Source organism: Triticum urartu, chromosome 7A (assembly GCF_056163025.1).
Source record: "Triticum urartu cultivar PI428250 chromosome 7A, HENAU_Tu73, whole genome shotgun sequence".
NCBI lineage: Eukaryota > Viridiplantae > Streptophyta > Magnoliopsida > Poales > Poaceae > Triticum > Triticum urartu.
Window position 1 is genome coordinate 751,113,682 of NC_141879.1, and position 23,496 is coordinate 751,137,177.

The 23,496-nt window shown below is 43.7% G+C and overlaps 1 protein-coding gene across 1 annotated transcript; it reads right to left on the reverse strand.

Annotated features, from left to right (window-relative positions):
• Positions 1-10,266: 10,266 nt before the first annotated feature.
• On the reverse strand, positions 10,267-11,174 carry LOC147962799 (cysteine endopeptidase Rep1-like). Its single transcript, XM_087537461.1, has 2 exons — positions 11,066-11,174; positions 10,267-10,862 (listed from the first exon to the last, which is right to left on the reverse strand). Exon 2 carries the CDS (start codon positions 10,846-10,848, stop codon positions 10,267-10,269), a length of 582 nt encoding a protein of 193 aa, XP_087393587.1. The 5' UTR covers positions 10,849-10,862; positions 11,066-11,174.
• Positions 11,175-23,496: the final 12,322 nt, after the last annotated feature.

The following is a 23,496-nucleotide window of genomic DNA, read 5'->3' on the forward strand; positions in this document are numbered from 1 at the left end:
TCCATCCGCCCAAGGAAGAAGATGCAATTGTGTTCTTCTGATTGTTGGTTGATCCACTGAGAATTCTATGATGAATTTAATTGTGTGTAAAACAGTGCATCAGTGCATGCATCCTGCTGTCACCGCCGAGCGCCTACAAACCGCCCGCTCGCCGATGCACTCCGCAAAAGCCGCTGCCTCCGGTGTAGAAGACCAACATAGATTCGGATATTAGTTGGCTAGCATCCCCTGTTCGATGTGCAACTCTGGGCAATATACATATACATATGTTTACATGCACGGCCAGGAAAAGTCTCTCTCGTGGGATAGTTGGGAAGAACTCCATGGTAATTGGGATGAACATTGGAGTTTGTTTGCTGCCTGGACTCTATACACGGAGGTTAATTTTTTTTTTTGGATTAACGTGGGAGTTTGTACGCTGCCTGGACTCTATACACGGAGGTTAGATCTTTTTTTCTTTTTGAGTAACATGGGAGTTTGTATGCTGCCTGCCTAGACTCTTTACACGGAGAGTTAGATTTTTTTTTTTGAGAACGGCGGAGGTTAGATCTTGAAACTTTTTTTTCGTTATGGTGGAAATTTCTAACCGGTTAGTCAACACTGTAATAACTTGGTCCCATGCTAGATTAACGGCTCGTAAAATCTAATTAACGTGAGTATTTGTAGGAAGTCAAGAATTAGTATAGGTATAGATACATGTCTATCTAAGTGGGAGTTCTTAAGTAATATGATTAATTAAACTTAAATTTATCATGAACTTAGTCCTGGTAGTATTTTGCAATTTATGTTGTAAATCAATAGCTCACGTTGTTGCTTCCCTGTGTTTATTTTGATATGTTCCTAGAGAAAATTGTGTTGAAAGATGTTAGTAGCAAAGATGCGGATTGGATCCGTGATCTGAGGCTTATCCTCATTGCTGCACAGAAGAATTATGTCCTTGATGCACCGCTAGGTGACAGACCTATTGCAGGAGCAGATGCGGATGTTATGAATGTTTGGCTAGCTCAATATGATGACTACTTGATAGTTTAGTGCACCATGCTTAACGGCTTAGAATCGGGACTTCAAAGACGTTTTGAACGTCATGGACCATATGAGATGTTCCAGGAGTTGAAGTTAATATTTCAAGCAAATACCCGAGTTGAGAGATATGAAGTCTCCAACAAGTTCTATAGCTAAAAGATGGAGGAGAATCGCTCAACTAGTGAGCATGTGCTCAGATTGTCTGGGTACTACAATCGCTTGAATCAAGTGGGAGTTAATCTTCCAGATAAAATAGTGATTGACAGAATTCTCTAGTCACCATCATCAAGTTAGTAGAACTTTGTGATGAACTATGATATGCAAGGGATAACGGAAACAATTCCCAAGCTCTTCGTAATGCTGAAATTGACGAAGGTAGAAATCGAGAAAAACATAAAGTGTTGATGGTAGAAAAGACCACTAGTTTCAAGAAAAGGGCAAAGGGAAAAGGGGACTTCAAGAAGAATAGCAAGCAAGTTGCTGCTCAAGTGAAGAAGCCCAAGTCTGGTCCTATGCCTGAGACTAAGTGCTTCTACTGCAAAGGGACTAGTCACTCGAAGTGGAACTACACCAAGTGATTGGCGGATAAGAAGGATGGCAAAGTGAACATAAGTATATTTGATATACATGTTATTGATGTGTACTTTACTAGTGTTTATAGCAACCCCTCAGTATTTGATACTAGTTCAGTTGCTAAGATTAGTAACTCGAAACGGCAGTTGCAGAATAAATAGAAACTAGTTAAGGGTGAAGCGACGATGTGTGTTGAAAGTAGTTCCAAGATTGATATGATCATCATCGCACACTCCCTGTACTTTCGGGATTAGTGCTGAACCTAAATAAGTGTTATTTGGTGTTTGCGTTAAGCATGAATATGATTTGATCATGTTTATTGTAATACGGTTATTCATTTAAGTAAGAGAATAAATTGTTGTTCTGTTTACATGAATAAAACCTATTGGATCTCGATCGTAGTGATACACATATTCATAATACTGAAACCAAAAGATGCGAAGTTAATAATGATAGTGCAACTTATTTGTGGCACTGCCGTTTAGGTCATATTGGTGTAAAGCGCATGAAGAAACTCCATGCTGATGGGATTTTGGAATCACTTGATTATGAATCATTGATGCTTGCGAACCATGCCTCATGGGCAAGATGACTAAAACGCCGTTCTCCGGAACAATGGAGTGAGCAAATGACTTATTGGAAATAATACATATTGATGTATGCGATCCGATGAGTGTTGAGGCTCGCAACAGGTATCATTATTTTCTGATCTTCACAGATGATTTGAGCAGATATGAGTATATCTACTTGATGAAACACAAGTCTGAAACATTTGAAAAGATTAAAGAATTTCAGAGTGAAGTGGAGAATCATCGTAACAAAAATAAAAGTTTCTACGATATGATCGCAGAACTAAAATATTTGAGTTACGAGTTTAACCTTCAGTTAAAAAACAATGTGAAATAGTTTCACTACTCACGCCACCTGGAACACCATAGTGTAATGGTGTGTCCGAACGTCATAACCGTACTTTATTAGATATGGTGCGATCTACGATGTCTCTTACCGATCTACCACTATCGTTTTGGGATTATGCATTAGAGACAGCTGCATTCACGTTAAATAGGGCACCATCTAAATCCGTTGAAACGACACCGTATGAATTATGGTTTGGCAAGAAACCTAAGCTGTCGTTTCTCAAAGTTTGGGGTTGCAATGCTTATGTGAAAAAGTTTCAACCTGATAAGCTCAAACCCAAATCGGAGAAGTGCGTCTTCATAGGATACCCAAAAGAAAATGTGGGTACACCTTCTATCACAGATCCGAAGGCAAGAATTTCGTTGTTTTGAATGGATCCTTTCTAGAGAAGGAGTTTCTCTCGAAAGAAGTGAGTGGGAGGAAAGTAGAACTTGATGAGGTAATTGTACATGCTCCCTTATTGGAAAGTAATTCATCACAGAAATCTGTTCCTGTGACTATACACCAATTAGTGAGGAAGCTAATGATGATGATCATGTAACTTCAGATCAAGTTACTACCGAACCTCGTAGGTAAACCAGAGTGAGATCCGCACTAGAGTGCTACGGTAATCCTGTTCTGGAGGTCATGTTACTTGACCATGACGAGCCTACGAACTATGAGGAAGAGATGATGAGCCCAGATTCCGCAAAATGGCTTGAGACCATGAAATCTGAGATAGGATCCATGTATGAGAACAAAGTATGGACTTTGGTTGACTTGCCCGATGTTCGGCAAGCCATTGAGAATAAATGGATCTTCAAGAGGAAGACGGACGCTGATAGTAGTGTTACTATCTACAAAGCTAGAATTGTTGTAAAAGGTTTTCGACAAGTTCAAGGTGTTGACTATGATGAGAGTTTCTCACTCGTATCTATGCTTAAGTCTATCCGAATCATGTTAGCAATTGCCGCATTTTATGAAATCTGGCAAATGGATAAACAAAACTGCATTCCTTAATAGATTTATTAAAGAAGAGTTGTATACGATGCAACTAGAAGGTTTTGTCGATCTGAAAGGTGTTAACTAAATATGCAAGCTCCAGCGATCCATCTATGGACCGGTGCAAACATCTCGGAGTTGGAATATACGCTTTGATGAGTTGATCAAAGCATATAGTTTTATACAGACTTGCGGTGAAGCCTGTATTTACAAGAAAGTGAGTGGGAGCACTACAGTATTTCTGATAAGTATATGTGAGTGACATATTGTTGATCGGAAATAATGTAGAATTATTCTGTAAAGCATAAAGAAGTGTTTGAAAGGAGTTTTTCAAAGAAAGACCTCAGTGAAGCTGCTTACATATTGAGCATCAAGATCTATAGAGATAGATCAATACGCTTGATAAGTTTTCAATGAGTACATACCTTAACAAATTTTTGAAGTAGTTCAAAATGGAACAGTCAAAGAAAGAATTCTTGCCTGTGTTACAAGGTGTGAAATTGACTAAGACTCAAAGCCCGACCATGGCAGAAGATAGAGAGAGAATGAAAGTCATTCCCTATGCCTCAGCCATACGTTCTATAAAGTATGCCATGCTGTGTACCAGACCTATTGTATATCCTGCCCTGAGTTTGGCAAAGGAGTACAATAGTGATCTAGGAGTAGATCACTGGACATTGGTCAAAATTATCCTTAGTGGAATAAGGATATGTTTCTCGATTATGGAGGTAACAAAAAGGTTCATCGTAAAGGGTTACGTCGATACAAATTTTTGACAGCGATCTGGATGACTCTAAATCTCGATCTAGATACATATTGAAAGTGGGAGCAATTAGCTAGAGTAGCTCCGTGCAGAGCATTGTTGACATAGATATTTGCAAAATACTTACGGATCTGAATATAACAGACCCGTTGACTAAAATTGTCTCACAAGCAAAACATGATCACACCTTAGTACTCTTTGGGTGTTAATCACATAGCGATGTGAACTAGATTACTGACTCTAGTAAACCCTTTGGGTGTTGGTCACATATTGATATGAACTATGGGTGTTCGCCACATGAATATGTGAACTATTGATGTAGATCACATGGCGATGTGAACTAGATTATTGACTCTAGTGCAAGTGGGAGACTGAAGGAAATATGCCCTAGAGGCAATAATAAAGTTATTATTTATTTCCTTATGTCATGATAAATGTTTATTATTCATGCTAGAATTGTATTAACTGGATACATAATACTTGTGTGAATACATAGACAAACTAAATGTCACTATTATGCCTCTACTTGACTAGCTTGTTGATCGAAAATGGTTATGTTTCCTAACCATAGACATGTGTTGTCATTTGATTAACGGGATCACATCATTAGGAGAATGATGTGATTGACATGACCCATTCCGTTAGCTTAGCACCCGATCGTTTAGTATGTTGCTATTGCTTTCTTCATGACTTATACATGTTCCTATCACTATGAGATTATGCAACTCCCGTTTACCGGAGGAACACTTTGTGTGCTATCAAATGTAACAACGTAACTGGGTGATTATAAAGGAGCTCTACAGGTGTCTCCAAAGGTACATGTTGGGTTGGCGTATTTCGAGATTAGGATTTTTCACTCCGATTGTCGGAGAGGTATCTCTGGGCCCTCTCGGTAATGCACATCACATAAGCCTTGCAAGCATTGCAACTAATGAGTTAGTTGCGAGATGATGTATTACGAAACGATTAAAGAGACTTGCCGGTAATGAGATTGAACTAGGTATTGTGATACCGACGATCGAATCTCGGGCAAGTAACATATCGATGATAAAGGGAACAACGTATGTTGTTATGCGGTCTGACCGATAAAGATCTTCGTAAAATATGTGAGAGCCAATATGAGCATCCAGGTTCCGCTATTGGTTATTGACCGGAGACATGTCTCGGTCATGTCTACATTGTTCTCGAACCCGTAGGGTCCGCACGCTTAAGGTTTCGATGACAGTTATATTATGAGTTTATGGGTTTTGATGTACCGAAGTTAGTTCAGAGTCCCGGATGTGATCACGGACATGACGAGGAGTCTCGAAATGGTCGATACATAAAGATTGACATATTGGACGGCTATATTCGGACACCGTAAGTGTTCCGGGTGATTTCGGAGAAAACCGGAGTGCTGGAGGGTTACCGGACCCCCCCCCCCCGGGAGAAGTAATGGGTCGTATGGGCCTTAGTGGAGAGAGAGAGGAGCAGCCAGGGTGGGCCGCGCGCCTCCCCCCTGGTCCGAATTGGACTAGGAGAGGGGGGGCGGCGCACCCCTTTCCTTCTCCCTCCCCCCTTCCTTTCCCCCTCCTAGTAGGAGTAGGAAAGAGGGGAGTCCTACTCCTACTAGGAGGAGGACTCCTCCTCCTTGGCGCGCCATAGGGCCGGCCGGCCTCCTCCCCTTGCTTCTTTATATATGGGGGCCGGGGGCACCCCTAGACACACAAGTTGATCCACGTGATCGTTTTCTCAGCCGTGTGCGGTGCCCCCTTCCACCATAATCCTCGATAATATTGTAGCGGTGCTTAGGCGAAGCCCTGCGACGGTAGAACATCAAGATCGTCACCACGCCGTCGTGCTGACGGAACTCTTCCCCGACACTTTGCTGGATCGGAGTCCGGGGATCGTCATCGAGCTGAACGTGTGCTAAAACTCGGAGGTGCCGTAGTTTCGGTGCTTGATCGGTCGGGCCGTGAAGACGTACGACTACATCAACCGCGTTGTCATAACGCTTCCGCTGTCGGTCTACAAGGGTACGTAGATCACACTCTCCCCTCTCGTTGCTATGCATCACCATGATCTTGCGTGTGCGTAGGAATTTTTTTGAAATTACTACATTCCCCAACATTGAGTCCATACAAAGACTTCAGCAACTTGCACACTTTTCTTTCCTAACCATCTAGTACAAACCCATCTAGTTTTTCCATATAAATTTCCTCGTCCAACTCTCCATTTAGGAAAGCAGTCTTAACATTCATTTGATGAACGAGAAGACCATGCGAGGTAGCTAGTGAAAGTAGAACTCGAATAGTGGTCAGTCGAGCCACAGGTGAGTAAGTATCAAAGAAGTCTTCACCTTCCTTTTGGGTATAACCCTTAGCCACGAGCCGAGCCTTGTACTTTTCAATAGTACCATCAGGCATAAGCTTCTTCTTGAATACCCATTTGCATCCTATAGGTTTGCACCCATAAGGACGATCAGTTATCTCCCAAGTTTCATTCGCCAAGATGGAGTCCATCTCGCTACGAACTACTTCCTTCCAATAATCAGCATCTTCAGATGCATAGGCCTCTGAAATAGAACTGGGAGTGTCATCTATGAGATACACAAGAAAATCATAACCAAAGGACTTTGCAGTCCTCTGTCTCTTGCTCCTAGTAGGAACTTCATTGTTCTCCTCCACAGGACTTTCAAAGTGTTCCATCGAAATGGCAGGTTCGGTAATTGTAACTGGTTCCTGATTCGATGAATTAGGCATCTCCTGATTAGATGAGGTAGCCATATCCTTCATGAGAAAGATATCTTCAAACAAAGTCGCATCATTCGACTCCATGATCGTACCGATATGCATGTCAGGTACCTCAGATTTTACAACCAAGAATCTATATCCAATGCTATGAAAAGCATATCCCAGGAAAACACAATCCATAGTCTTTGGCCCAAGCTTCCACTTCTTTGGAATTGGAACATTGACTTTCGTCAAACAACCCCATGTTCTTAGATAAGAGAGTTTTTACCTTTTCTTCTCCCATTCCTCAAATGGAGTTATCTCTTTGTTCTTTGTGGGAACTCGGTTTAGGACATGACATGCAGTCAATATCGCCTCCCCCCACATGTCTTGGAGAGACCCGATGTGTCTAACATGACGTTAACCAAATCTGTTAGAGTACGGTTCTTTCTTTCGGCCACCCCATTTGACTGAGGTGAATAGGGAGGCGTCCTCTCAGGGATTATACCTTGTTTCGCACAAAAAGCATCAAATTCATTGGAAAAATACTCTCCACCACGGTCGGATCTAAGCCTCTTGATTTTTCGATCAAGTTGGTTTTCCACTTCAGCTTTATAGATCTTGAAAAAGTTCAAAGCCTCATCCTTAGATTTCAGAAGATACACACGGCAGTATCTAGTGGAGTCGTCAATTAACATCATGAAATATTTCTTTCCACCTTTTTTCAAAACACCATTCATTTCACATAGATCTGAATGTATGAGTTCTAGTGGTGCAAGATTTCTCATTTCCGCAGACACATGAGACTTACGAGGTTGCTTAGCTTGCACACACACTTAACACTTGGATCCCTTGACAGTGGTGAAACTAGGTATTAAGTTCAACTTCGCTAGTCGCGACATGCAACCAAAGTTAACATGACAAAGACGTGAATGCCACACATTTGATTCACTATTGTTGCAAATATGATTAACAACTTCATTGCAAACGTCTAATAAGGATAAACGAAACAGGCCTCCTAACTCATAGCCTTTACCAACAAAGGTTCCATACTTGGATATTACAAATTTATTCGACTCAAAGACAAGCTTGTAGCCATCTCTACACAGAAGAGATCCACTAACAAGATTTTATTTGACGGAGGGGACATAATGCACGTTCTTCAGCCGCACGACCTTCCCCGAAGTAAACTTCAGATCGACCGTGCCAACACAACGAACAGAAGAACTTGAACCGTTGCCCATCAGCACGGTTGAAGTCCCTGCGGTCTGATAAGACGAAAACATGGAAATATCACTGCATACATGCACATTAGCACCCGTGTCAAGCAACCAATCAGGAGAATGACATACTGAAAGAATAGTGGGGAATATACCATACCCAGCATCCTTCATATCAATGTCTCCAATGACAACATTAGCGGTCTTGCCGCCTTTTCCAGGGTGACGCTTGTCATAGCGATTAGGGCAACTAGGAGCCCAATGATCAGGATCTCCACACACATGACAAGCACCTTTCTTCTTGTCATTCTTGTTCTTGAAGTTCGTGCGCTAGACAGCCTTGTTCTTTCGATCAAACTTTGCTTTACCATCAAACTTGCCCTTGTTCTTGAACTTGTGGGGCTGGAAGTTCTTCTTCTGTACCAGATTGGCACTATATCCTCCCTCAATACCTCGAGCACGTGTATCCTTCGCTCTCGCCTTTTCTTCCACATCAAGAGTGCCAATGAGATCCGGGACGGAAAACTCCTGTCTCTTATGCTTCAGTAAGGTAGCAAAGTTCCTCCACGAAGTAGGAAGCTTAGTGATGATACCTCCGGCAACAAACTTGTCCGATAGCATACAGCTGAAGTGCTCAAGTTCTCTAGCAAATGACTGTATCTCATGAGCTTGCTCAACCACCAAGCGCTCTTCAGTCATCCTGTAATCATAGAATTGCTCCATGATGTACAGCTCAGTGCCAGCATCCGAGACCCCAAACATGGCCTCGAGTGCATCCCACATATCTTTTCTATTATCAATTGACGCATAAGCATCAACTATGTTCTCACCAAGAACACTCAAGAGAGCAGTCTTAAACAGAGTATCCATTTTCTGAAAAGCTTTTGCCTGTTGAGCATCAAGCACTCCTTCAGGTTTGCCGAGAGTGGCGTCATAGCAACTCATGGTTTGAAACCATAAGACTGCTCACACGCGCCACCTCTTATAGTGGATACCCTCAAACATAGGAGGTCTCATGGAAGTAGCAAAACCACTCGGGGTAAATTGCCTATAATAAGGTTTTTGGATTGTTGGAAATATAAGCAATTTACCGAATGATTTTATTAACAGAAATACTAGATAAAGCATGACCAAAATATTAGTGATAAAACAAGCCATGCGATTTAACAAAGAGAAGGTAAACATCATCTTCATATATGAAGTATAACTAAACATATCTAGAGCAGACAGTATAGCAAATTGCATATATGAAATAGAGTCTAACATATCTAGGGCAAATACTAGAACAAGGAGCTGTAGCAGGACCTCTAATAGAAAGGAGAAGAACACCGACGGGACAGCAGCAGTAGAATCGCTGGACTTGGGGTCAGTGTTCTCGCCTGCCATGTCGTCGAGGAAGAAGTCGTCGACGACTGGATCGTCCGTGATGAAGCAGCCAGTAGTCGCGCTGAGCGCTCCCCAAAAACCTTATCACCCTTCTCCCGTAAAGGACTCAAACGGTGCGGTTTTGGAGGCAGCCGAAGGGTGCAGTGTTCGTTAGACATCGGCTCGGCTCATTCCCGCGGCGCGGCGTGGCGGGCGGAGGAGGAGGAGGAGCGCGCGTGGATGTCCCTCTTGTTCTCATCCTCATACAAGTGAGGAAAGAACCTCCCTTATAAGGAGGTCCAACTCCCACTAAACTAGCAATGTGGGACTAAAATTTAGTAGTATCCCTTGCCTTGCACAAATGAGCTAAGTGGGCCTCTAGGATTTATTAGGAATTTCTGAAATTGTTATTGGGCTGGCCCATAAATAGGTAAAATTCCAGCACTATAAATGTCACTAGCAAAACAAAGACGAATGATGAACAATAATCTAAACTAGCATCACTCTATATGAAATGTTGATAAAGTCATAGATAAATAGATAAAGTCATAGATAATCTAAACTAGCACTATAAGAGGTCCAACATATACTCGTTATAAAAGCAGCAGCACACCATAGATAAATAGTGCAAGACAACGAAGGTATGATATGAAACTGGTTAGGGGATACACTTCTACAAACAAATTTAAAAGATCCAACAATGCAGGATTGATCAGTCCTCAAACACTGGATATACACCAGGTTTCATGAAAATACCCAACGCACCTCGTTCGTAGTTAACGTGCCTGCGGATCCTCCCAAAACCCCCCTCACCCCAGTCTGGTCCCCAAGAATTTTTGAAGCGCCAATATTTGACACCATTGGAGTCGGTGCCGTAACCAACAATCAATACAGAATGCGAGTCAGTTGCCTTGAAAGCTTTATAATCCAAGATGCCTTCTTTGTAGTACCTACACATATCATCGGTACATTGCAAAGAGACAACCACAGGCTGCTTAGCTACTGCTTTCTCTAGGGCATCCTCGGTTTGATCGACAAATCGAAACCCTGATATTCTTGCTGCCGCTGCTGTTCTATTTCGCTCGCAACCCAATTCACTCCTCTGAGCCATGTATGGGTAAGCGGATTCGCTCGAGAGTCCGTTGCCTTGTATATATCTGTAGGCCTTTTTTGGGAAGCCACCATCACACCCATCGTTTTGTGTGTCACAGTCAATGAGCTCTTGAACTGACAACGGCATTGACTGGAAGGTGTTCAGGTAATGCACAGCTTCAACCGAGGCTACAACAGCCATTGCCCAACAGCTGCCTGAGACAAATGCACGAGTTAGCAAGGTATATGTGCAACATGTAGCATGAATGAAGCTATGTGCTAAGATGTAGATATACGTTAGGTACGTTTGTTCTAGAATTAAGTTGCAGGCAGCTGGAAATAAACAATGATCTACGCACGAACGGAATAGTTTAAAACTTAGGTACGATATTAGTTGAGGACAAGGTTAAGACACTCACCACAACCGTTTTGTTTCCTCACAACCGAAGAGACAACACCGGCTTCAACCCAGTCAACTTCAGCGACCCAGTTATCTGACGGGACAACATTAGCTTTGACCCAGTTGATCTCTGAGGGAAGGCTCTTCATGTACCAGAATGCAGCACCAGCGGTTGACTATCCAGCAATTGTCCTGGCATGCGGTTCCAGATACCTGCGGAAAAGGCTGTGGCCAGCAGTAGGTGCTGCAGCGTCCCCAACTTTCGCCTGCTGATACTGCAATTTGATGAACAATTTCGTCCAACCAACCAACAAACGCACGCTGACTGGCTGACGGAGAGCAAAATAAGCGAGGATAACGTACGTGTAGGTGTCGCAGCCTGCTAGCTCCGGCCGACCTAGCCACCCCGGCCTGGCTGCGCAGAAGGATCCCCCCACGGCGCCCAATGCCGGACAAAACATGTCTGACTCTGACTACAGCCGGCCTGTCTCTCCGTCGCCCGGTCGATCAAGGATCCAATCCAATGAATATAGATGAGGAGGAGAGCCAACGGAGCTGGAATTGGAGTTGGAAACTAACTCGTGCTGACAAGGCTTTATTTTCTCTCCACCTCCGTGGATGAATAGGGGTCTCAAGGCGGTAGGATTTATTTTCTCTCCACCTCGTGCTTTAGCACACTTAGTCCAACTCGGCTGCATGCTTCAGTGGAAGCATGGAATAAGTCTACCTGAAATCTTAAACCTAAATACTCCCTCCGTCCCATAATATAAGAACGTTTTTTACACTAGTATATTGTGAAAAACGTTCTTATATTTTGGGACAGAGGGAGTACTTCAAAGTGCACGCGCATCATCCGGGCGAAACGAGCGGCTGAACAGGAGCCACTCGATCAGCCCAGATCGTGCAGCCCTCGGCGTCAGGTGGTACCTCGTCGGGAGGCTACCGAACGCGCAAGTGGCTGGGCCCGCAAGCAAGCGCCGCTCTCCTAGTCCAGTCTGTTCGCGTCGCGCAGGACACACCCGTGGCTCGGGCCCCGCTTGTCATGGAGAAAGTGAATAGCACGGAGTGTGAACCACACCTCTGTCTCCTTCCCTCATCCATTTTCCTCTCTTCTCGCCCAACTCGTTCTATTTTCTTCCCCAATCCTGGCGGAAAGAGGCAACCGCTGCTGCAACTGCAGCTGAAGATGGGGCGCAGGGAACGGGGGAAGGCAAAGGGCGGGAGCGCGGCGGGGATCTTCTTCTCATCGCCATCGCAGGTATGGCCGCCCGCCATTTTCTGCCTCGCATCTCCTGCTTCTCCATTTCCCCCCTGCCGAGTTCTAGGGTTTCCGGTGGATGTCTGGCGAGTATGAGGTAGATTTCACGGAAGGCGCCGCGCATGACTACCTGATCACATCCGGTAGATTTTTTGAGTTCCTATTTGGTCAGGGGGAGTCGAGTGTGCGTGATCTGGGGGGATACGGGTTTCATGGCGAGTCACCTCTGTATCACGCAGATTCAGCAAGAGATTCCGGCATGGTGCCCCCCCCCCCCTCCCCGGGCAAACCACCTGGTCCCAACCTGGCGATTTTTTGATTATTTGTGTGGTGATTTGAGTTGGAATAGAAGGAAAGAAGTGCATAAGAATACTGAGAGGATAGTTTCCATGCTTTTGTTCAACTCTCAAAATGCATCTGTGTGGTTTCTCTGTTTTCTCTTAAGTTGCATGTATATACGTAACCAGTTGGCTAGTTTGTTGCAATAGTTTCACATGAACACAGATGTAGTTGGATCACACATATATGTATCTCAGTTGGCTAGCCAGTTGCATGATCGATGATATTTAGATGGATATACTGTGTAAACCCTGTTCAAACAGTGTGTGTATGTGTGTGTGTTTTTGGTTGCACACTCATTTGTGCCCTGTTGCCAAGGGTATGTGTCAGGAGTTTGCAGATCTACGCAGTTCATATCCTAATTGGCTTTGCCACATTTATGCAGTTGCACAGGGAGGGCTACTAGTTGCACGGTTGACGGCTAGTTTAGTTTTGGCTCCATTGCCTACACCTACTTCGAATGCAAAAATTGGAGAGCACTATGCAAGGCTTATACATTTGAGCCTGATATGCTTATCACCTTTGATATTCGTTCGGAAGATGATATTGAAGATAATATCGACATCTGGGTCGATGTGCAGACGCCTCCAGTTCTACCATTATGTGAGTTTCTCAACCATATTTATGTCTTCGATATTGTTTATTCAAAGATAGTTGACAACTAATTTCTATTGACAGCTTATTTTCAATCAAGCAGACATGTCCGGCGCTTGGTAGACATGACCTATCACTGTCCCGGGGTTGAACTGAAGTGCGAGGAGATAAGTCATTATGTTTCATGGCTTGAGGATCTTGATACTGTCAAGACAAATTATTTTCCTGGACTTGAAAATCTTAGTACTTAAAATATGCGACCAATAGTGTTTGTATTGAACTACGGTCACATCTATTTAGGAAAGATGGTAAGATTTTTACTATTTGTCCTCAGTGTATCTTTTGCATACATTATTTTTAAGCTAAACTTCATTGCTAAGTATGTTACTACGATGTTTTTCAACAGGGACTCCCGATGATAGTTGTGCCTCATTGGATCGAGCCTAAAGGTCGCATGGCAATTGTTAGCATACGGGCAAGACATCCTACATTGCACATGAGTGCATTCAGGATTTTTAAAAGCGAGCAAGTCTTAATAGTCAAAGACCCATAATTAGTTGACAGGTTCATCTGTGTGCTCCAATATGATGAATCAGGAGTTCTACACATGTTCTATGCTATTTTACCTGCGAGAGAACAACATAAGTGATTAGCTAGCTAGAATGAGTTTGAAGATGATGATGTGCTACACTATGGCTATGAAGATTAAACAGCTAGTGTTGGTCGTAATGACTATGATGATTATTATTAGCTAGTGTTGGTGGTGATTAGATAGCTATACTATGACTATGATAATTAAATAGTGTTGGTGGTAATGAATATGATGATTATTAGCTAGTGTTGTTGGTGATGATATGATGCAAGAGATTTTATATTAATATGATGATGATGATGAGTTATTATATCATTGGGTGAAACAAGTGCGGATTAGTTACAAGTGGATGGATCCTAAGTGATCAAGTCATGGATTATCACGATAATCCATAATTGATCACTTAGGATCCATCCACTTGAAACTAATCTGCGGTTCTTTCACCTAGTGATTTAATAATTCATTATAATGTAAAAAAAATCTCTAAATTGCTACTATATGAAAACTTGCATAAAGGTATATGAATACGACGTAAAATAAAAAAGAAATAGAATACAGAATAATAGTAGCGCGGGCAGTGAGACGCGCTACTCGTAATTACCAGCTTGCTGAAGGACGCGCTACTACTAAGTACATATAGCAGTAGCGTGTGTTAACGAACGCTACTGCTAACCTTTAGCTGTAGCGCCGTATCTGTAGCGCGGTTACCCATGCTACTGATAGGCCAAAAACCCGCGCTACTGCTAGGCTTTTCCCTAGTAGTGCGGTGTTGCTTTTTCCAAACCTTGCAGGCATACCTGAAAGCCTTTTTCCGGGCGGCAAGGAGCCCCGCCGCACTCGAGCCACGCGCCAAACCGGACCAAGATGGGAGAGTAGTGGGGAGGAAGGCCGGCTCAAAGAAAAAACGCGACGTGGTCGGTGTTTTCGTTGAGGCCATGATCAGAAGCGGGACGTGATCTGACGTGGCACGGGGGAGTGACCCCAGGGAGGATTCTGGGAAAACAGAGTCCTGAGCGTTGTCAAAGAACGCGCGATCGAGCCGGGCGAGGATCGGGGCGTTCTGGCCATTGGTCCAGGTAAAGAGACGATCAGACGGATGCAGCTCATGGAGTGCTAGGGCGTTCATCAGCGAGTTGAATCGAGCGGCGTGTCCAGAGTTGAAGTTGCCGGCATTTTTCTTTCTGGGGTGACGGATGAGGTTATAATCTCCAACGACGAGCCATGGCCAGAGACGCTGGGGGGTAGAAAGCATGTCCTCGACAAAGGCTTCAACAAACGAGTGGTCGGAGGGGGCGTAGATGTTGGTTAGGGTAAGGGTGACGCCCGAAGAGGAACACGCAAGGGTAGCGGTGATGGAATAGCGAAACTGCTCGGACGAAGAGATGAGAGCGTAAGAGGAATCTTGACTGTATATGCTCTGACCAGTCTGAAAGTTTGAACTAACTTTGTGTCTAGCTCAGCTTATGTCCTCTGCATGCATTTCCTTCCTGTCTTACTTTTATCCATGTAGGTGAATGCCAAATTGATAAGTTTATCATCTCCATGTCACAAAACAGCTGGACCGGTTCGGAGAAGGGTGCTATACTGTGTTAAGCAACCAAATATGTCTAGACCACACAGTTCGGATGGATGTGGGTGGTTTGAAGATTCGTGTTGACGATGCCCTAAAAACTGTCCTCCATTATATCGGTATGTGCGGGATATGATGTGAATACCAACGGAGTATATTTCGATGCAATGACCGCACCCGACGTGTCCTGAATAAGTGAATCGTAATAATGGATTAATAATTACATAATCGTCCATGAGCACAGCCTTATTTCTACGTACATTGTGATTTTTGGAATTAACCAACAATTTGTTGTCATCCATTTCGGTGTAAGACGGGGTCGTTGGTACATGCTCAAACACGATCAAATATTTGCTCGTATAATTTTTCATTGTTGCCTCAAACACATAGGGCCGTCGAAGAATACATGCGAGCTACGTACCGATCTCGATGCGGAAAGAGAAAAAAAAAGAGCTACATACCGATCAAGCTCGTCGCGACTTTGCGCCTTGTGCCGATCATCCCGAGGACTACTGGATTCCTTCTCTTGCAGAAAACAAAAGGAATTCGTGTGTATAGCTGCCTATCACGCATTGCTTTCCGTCGGTCAGGTTTCCTTTCGTACTCAAACTCCAACACCTCGCCGCCTTTCTTTCTTTATAATTGCTTTCACATAACGTAGCAATAAGGCCGGCAGATCGCAATGGCGCCTTTCCTTCTGTGCTCCAGGACGTGGCTAGCTAGATCATATGGAGGAACCATGGCGCGACGGAAACGCTGAAGGAAAATTCCGGTACCGTGTATTCTACCGGTGGACATCCTGCTCGAGATCGTCGCAAACTCGGACCCCGCCACCCTCGTCCGCTGCGCTGCCGTCTGCAAACTCCTTCGTTGCCATATCCTTGATCCCGCCTTCATCCGCCGCGTCACAAAACAAGGAGGGATCATACCCCCGTGCATCCTCTCCTCACTCAATACAAGTTCTTTGAAGGCCGATCTGCTGCCACTCCTCTCTTTGGTCCACGCGGGCACGCCTGCTGCCGTGTCCTTTTTTGATGGCCACTTGACTCATCTGAAGTCACGTGACCTGGTTGACCTACTTAGGAAGTACTCTCTCGTGACGTCCCATGGCGGCTCGTCCTCCTACGACGCGACTGTTCTTTTTTAACGTGAAACCGTAGAACAATCGTTCTACGGTGATATATTAAGCCAAAAAAGCATAAATACAAGTACAAGCCTCCATGAGGCCAAAGTAAATCAACCTACACCTGTTCTGGGGATAGAACCAAACATATTACAGATTATTCCTGACCCAAAGCTTGAAGCTATGAATGTGCTTTTCCTTAATCTGGAATTGAAGTAGGTTAATGTCTTGCTTTAGGAAAAATCTCCAACTTTGAAGTGTCTGTTGCAGGCCTCTAAAAACTTTGCCATTTCTTTGAGTCCATATGTTCCAGCAACCAAGAATTACCAGCTCTGTAGAAAATTTCTTGGGAAAATGTTCTGAGGCAAGGACCAGATCTTCATAGAGTGAAGTCCCTCTTTTCTTACCAGGTATTAAGGAATGCACCCAGTCTTGGGCAAAAGGACAGTCCCAGAGAAGATGCATCACTGTCTCTTCAGCACTCTGATTACAGTTTGGACAGTGTGGGTCATCAAGATGCATCCCTTTTCATTGAAGAAAGGCTCTGGTGTTGATTCCCTCATGGGCAGCTAACCAGAAGAAATTTTTGTGCCTTAACCTGTTTTTACTCTTCCAAATCATCTTGAAGATTGGATGCTCTGCTGAGTGTGGGATCAAGTTGTTGTAAATTCTGACAGAAGAGAAATTGGTTTTCCCATCATGACTCCACTAATCAGTTGCAGACTGAATCAATGGTGGTAAGAGATCATCTAGCTGCAGTAGTTGATTGAACGCCAGATTGGACAATGGAAGCTGGAAATTGTGATTTCTGTCATCTGCCTCTTGGAACTGTTTGACGGAGATGGAATGATTTGTGGAGAAGGAATGAAGATGTGGAAATTGTATATAAAGTGGTTCACCCATCCACTTGTCCTTCCACAAAAGAGCAGTCTCACCAGAGACAACCTTACATTCCATAATATTCTTGAAATCCTCTAAAAGAGAGATATGAGCTTTCCACCAGAAGGATCCAACCCTAGCCTCAGTTGGGGGCCCATTTTGATAATGTTTTTCCCAGATCAAATTAACCCAAGGGATATTTGCCCTATTTAAGAACTTGAATAAGTTCTTCATGAGAAGTGCCTTGTTGTGGGTTGCAATGTCCAGAATGCCAAGTCCTCCTTACAATTTGGGCTTACAAACCTTTTGCCAGGAGATAAGTGCTGTGCCTCCCTCCTCCATACCATATTTTCTCCAAAAGAATCTTCTGAGGAATTTATTTAGTTGTTCAATAACTCCTACTGGCAGTGCCAGTGAACTCATGACGAAAATGGGTAGAGGAGCTGCCAGAGGAGAAGATCATGTTCATCCATTGGATCCACCTATCCCCAAAACCTCTTGCTTTTAGGATAGCAATTATTGTTTTATACTCAATTAAGTCAAAAGCCTTTTCAAAGTCCAATTTGAGGACTATAGTGGGTTTCTTTGACTGATGACATTGATGAAGGAATTCAAAGGCCCATCCCAGGCAGTCCTAAATAGTTCTCTGCTTAATGAAACCATACTGATTTTTATGCACCAATTTCAAAATCACTGTTTGTAACATATTGGCAAGAAGTTTTGTAATGATCTTGATGGTGCAGTTGAGCAAAGAAATGGGCCTGTAATCATTAGTGTTCGAAGGAGAGTATTTCTTTGGGACAAGGGTTATGAAGGAAGCATTGATGCTCTGCAAGGAGATTTTTCCTTCATGGAAATCTTGAATTAATTGATAAAAATCCTTGGCCAAAATATCCCAACAAGCTCTGATGAAGTCCCCATTAAATCCATCTGGCCCAGGAGCCTTGTCTGAAGGAAATTCTTAACTACCTCATCAATTTCCTCTTTGGAGAAAGGCCTTTCTAGCTCTTCTAAGCCATCAACCCTATGAATGAGGTTAACCAGATTTAAGGGATCTATAGTGTCCGTAGTTTCACCCAGCCTTTTCCTAAAAGAATTCCAGATAACAGCTGCCTTAGCATGGTGCTCAGAATGTTCCAGTCCCTGTTCATCATGCAGAGTGTGAATATAGTTGTTCCTGTATTTGATGGAGGCTTTAGCTTGGAATTTTTTTGAATTTTCATCTCCAAATTTAACTATTCTGATTGCGGCCCTCTGTCTCCAATAAATTCTCTGATATGATAGCAACTTGAGAAGGTGCTCTTTCAAATTTTCTCTGGCAGTACTTTCTTCTGCAGACAATGGTCTGAATTCCTCGAATAAATCCCACATAAAAATGGTATTATTTGTGGCTTTAATAAGAACAGCCAGATTGGACAGATTTTTACTCCAAAGCTTAAGTCCTTTCCTTAGCCTCTTAAATTTTGATGTGATCAACTTTGCAGTATTGTCCTCATATAAAGGTTGATTCCAATTTGCAGCCACGGTGTCTTTAAAGTTGTGATGATGGAGCCAAAAAATTTCAAATCTGAATACTGTGGATTTTGGGATGCAAGTGCCAATATTAATAACAGAAGGGATGTGGTCTGAGATGGGCTTTGCTAGAGGAAGAACTAAATTGTTTGGATACTTGAGTGTCCAGCATTCAAAAGTGAATACCCAATCTATTTTCTCAAGAAGTGGAGCTTGCTGCATGTTACTCCAAGTAAACTTTCTTCCTTTCAAAGGAATTTCCACCAGACCCAGAGTGCTAATAGTGTCATTAAATTGTAACATGTGATTAAAGTCTCCCTGCCCATCATTCCTATTAGAGGGGTTTCTGATATATAGTTGAAATCCCCAGCCAAAATCCAGTCGGTGCTGTCAGGCATTTGAATGTTTGCAAGCCAGTGCAAAAAAATTTGCCTGCCCTCAGAATCACAGGGGCCATAGATGTTGGTTAAAATCCAACAGTCTCCTGTTTGTTTTGAATGGAATCTAACCGAGATCGAGTAGGAATTTTTGAACAAGCACTCTCCCCTAAAGAGATTTTCATTCCAAGCAATTAATAAACCCCCTGAGGCTCCTACAGAGGGAGAAAATTCAAACTTGTTGAATCTTCTCGGGCAGAATTTTCTGATATAAGCAGCATCAAAACTTTCTCTTTTTGTCTCTTGCAGACTAATAATAGCACAACCTGATTCCTCTATCTTATTGGAAATTGCCAGCCATTTATCACTCGAATTAATACCTCTACCAATTTAAAATTTTCCAGGATGAGTGCATGAGAGAAAAGAGAGCAAATATCTCCAGACCAGAACCCAGAACAGCAACGCAAACCAGAAAAAGCACAGTACCCAAGTAGAGCCACCCATCCACACATTAAAGTTATGGCAAATAATAGTCATACAGATCCTCAGGTGCCAGTATTTCAAAACATGCCTCATCATAACTATTACAATAAGAGTTCTTTGATGACCAACTAGAGAACAAATGTGATTCCAATGATAAAGGAGCTGAGACAGGGCTTCTAATCCCTCCAGAGTGGTTGCTTCCCTCCCTTCTTGGGCTTCTTCTTCTGGATGATTGCATCAGTCTTGGGATCAACCTTGCAATAAGAAGTGTTTAGATTTCTAATCACTTTAGAAGAGCAGACTAGAGGCTTAGCTTGGCAGGCCATGCAATTTACATTCTGACAGGTTTTGTGCTTATATCCTTTATTCAATTGTTGTAATCTAGTACTTCTTCTTACCTCAGATTCAACAATTGGGCCTCTGTCCTTTCTCTTGGCTGAGAGATGCTTATCCACAGTGGATCCTGCTGGGGTGTACTAATGCTATGATCATCTTTAGAGTCATAGAGCTGAAGTTGAGGAATTCCAGAAGCCGGACAGTTGTGAGGAATGAAGAAATTATAAGCAGTCTCATGATCTACTCCCTCACACATAATTTGCCACATAGGTGAAAGCAAGAACATTTTTGCCCACCCAGATTTCTCAAGATTCATAAGAGTAGCACAAATAAAGTTAACCCAGTTAGGAGGTACCTTAACTGCCTCCTGCTCCTCAGAACCCATAGCAAAAATAACTCTTCCAAGAAATCAAGCTCTCCTGGCCTATTTCTGAGAAACATTGAGAATCACCAGAAATATCATTAGGACACAAATATTTTCCTTTCACATCATAGCCAGGGGAGGACCTAAAGAATCTGATGAGGAGGAAGGAGGGGATTCATACTGATTGCAGTTTCATTAAGCAAAGAAGTAACTTCATTATCAAGCTCAATGATTTCAATCTCTTCATCTACTGATATGCTGTCAGAGTCCATAGCAGAGTTGATAGCTTGCTGATACTCTGCCTGAGTTGCAAGTCTGATGATAGGATCATTACCAGCTGCCAAATCGAGCTGAAAGAAATCATTTTCCTCTTCAAGGTCATGAAGAGGATTGACTTCCAATTGGAAATCCATAGAAGGTGGGGCAAGATTCAGATCTAGGCCCAAAACAAATCTATTGGCAAGAGCATGGGCTTCACCATGTCAATGGACTGATCTTCCTGAATCTGGCCCATTGGAAGGATAGGGCCCAAAGCTAAATTTAGGTCAGGAGGCCCAGGAAGCAGCCAGTTATCATGGCCCAACATATCTAAATCCAGGTTTCCCTCCACATGCTGATCATTGAGAGCTCCCAGATCTGCCCCACTGTTATTAGAACCCACAGAGTCTGTGATTGCACTATTATTATCCATAATGGGAGGTTCAAGCTCAACTTGATTTTCCTCGAAGGGTTGCTTTAAATCTGCCAATTCCATAAATTCTCCATCCTCAATTTCTTGATCCACAAAAACATGTCCATCAGCAGGCATGGCCCAGTGACCCCATCCAGGTAAGTTATCATCTTCGTCATCTTTCTCTGTTGGCATAGCTTGCTGATGCACACCTTGCTGGTTAGGCTGCATGTTATCTTGAGCTTGGTGCACCATAACAGGGCCCACAAAATGATTCAGCTGATTAGGATGAAAATGCTGGTTGACAGGTTGGGGGTGAGGATTTCCATCAACAGGAATTGGATCTTCATCAGGAGGCCCCCCTCCAATGAGCTCCTGTTGGACAATAACTACAGGAACATACCATGATTCAGAGTGCTCATCTTCAGATTCACCTACAACAATGCTTATAGGAACATCCCTCAGTGCATCCACTCTAATCTTGACCATTAACGCAGCTTTTATACTTCTTGCCCTGTCCCAAAGAAGCATCTTTCCAGAGCTTCTAACAGAGTTAGCTATTTCATGAATGTTTCTCTTATCAAATGGAAATCCCACAAGTAAAGCCCAGATGTCCCTATCTAACGCAAGATTTCTCCAGTTCTGACCCTGATTATGCCTTTGAAAGATGACATGAATATCTCCAAACACATGAGGACTTTGAAGCACCAAGGAATCGCGATCAAAGGGCGAGTTGAATCCAACATAAGCTTGACCAAACGGACAGGGGCAGATTTCTGAAAACCCTAAATGCTTGACCTCAGTGATAAACTCTTCAAGAAGTTGCCTGACAGTGGGGAACATCAACTGAAGATTGGGCATCGGCACCAGCGTGGCAATCGCCCATTCTTCATGGACCGGAGCTGAGGGCGCAGAGATGACTCGAACACGAGCAGGCCGGCCCTCAACATTGATGGCTTGATGATGCGGAGGCAGAAAAGGAGTCGGGTCAAATGGAAAGTTCACCATGGCCTGACTAGCTTCAGCTCGAGCAAAGAGGGTTAGAGGGTTTGTCTGGATGGGTGGCACAGGTGGAGAAGGCAATGCGGAGGGGATCACCAACGAGCTAGCAATCTGATTAGGTAAGGAAGTAATTGGCACTCCCCGATTTGGGGCAATCTCTTCTCTCAGGGAAGGAGCGGCAGTCACTCCAATTACTGGGGGAGCTGCAGGCGCAGCAGAAAGAAGTTGATTTGACCGGACGAGTGGCTGGAATGTCGAGCGACAGTCTCTGGAAATGTGACCCCACTCCTTGCATTTCCTACAGCGAATTCGATTCTGACAGGCCGGCCTTTCATGGCCCAGGAGCAGACAGCGAACACAAAAAAGCCGGGCTGAGCCGGCCGCTGGAGCAGCCGGCCCAATAGAGCTACGATCCCCTCTAGATGAGCCCAAAGGATTTTGAATGGCCAGATTTCCCGCTGCATTGACTCCCGCATTAACCTCTGCATTGATAGGGAATTGAAGCCTGCCGAAGACTGTAGTAACGGGCACCGATGATCTAGCATTTGCAATCTAATGATTGTTCATCAGGTGAGCTTGAGATCGATCAAAGAGCCTTGGAGCACGGACAGCATCTGCATATGAGTTAGAACGATCTCTGGAACGCGAAACCACAGTCCAACCTTCTTCCATCTCAGGATCTGAAATATGCCTTGTCTTTGGGCCAGAACGTCCCCAAAGAAGAAATCCCAAATTGAACTCCGGAGTAGAAGTATTTCCACCATTGTAAATTGCAAAGCCAACATCCAACGAGGAAACAGAGAACTTGAACAAATGGTCCTGAAGCTTACAAACCTTAAAAAGAGAAGCTCTTCCCCTGAAGCAAGATAAAAGAATTGTACCCACAGCGTCTTCAGTGAGCCTGATCTTTGATCGAGTGAATTCTGCAACTAGAAAGAATTCTCTTAGGCCAGATCCTTCAGAGAAGTTGATTGGCAGATTCAGCCGATTCCTGATCCGATCTTCAAAAGCATGGCCTTTTTCAAATCGCAGATCTGCCAGAGACATGTTGACACCCTGAGAGAAAAAGCGCTCGCAAAAAGGAGCAGAAGGTGGAGATGTAGAGAACAGCGAGGCAGAGAGCGTGGAGCTGGGGCTGGAGCGAGCCCTTGCGGTGGAGCGTGGACGCCGGGGCCGGAGTGGCCACCGGCGGTAGGCGAGGGCGCTAGGCGAGACCGCTAGGCGGAGTGGGTCTGTAAGTAGAGTTAATCTATTTTTGTATGACGCGACTGTTGTTGCCGCCCTGGCATGTGCGTTTACGACCCCATCACCGGTCACCGCACCTTCGTCGAGTTTGAGGCACCAGGCATCC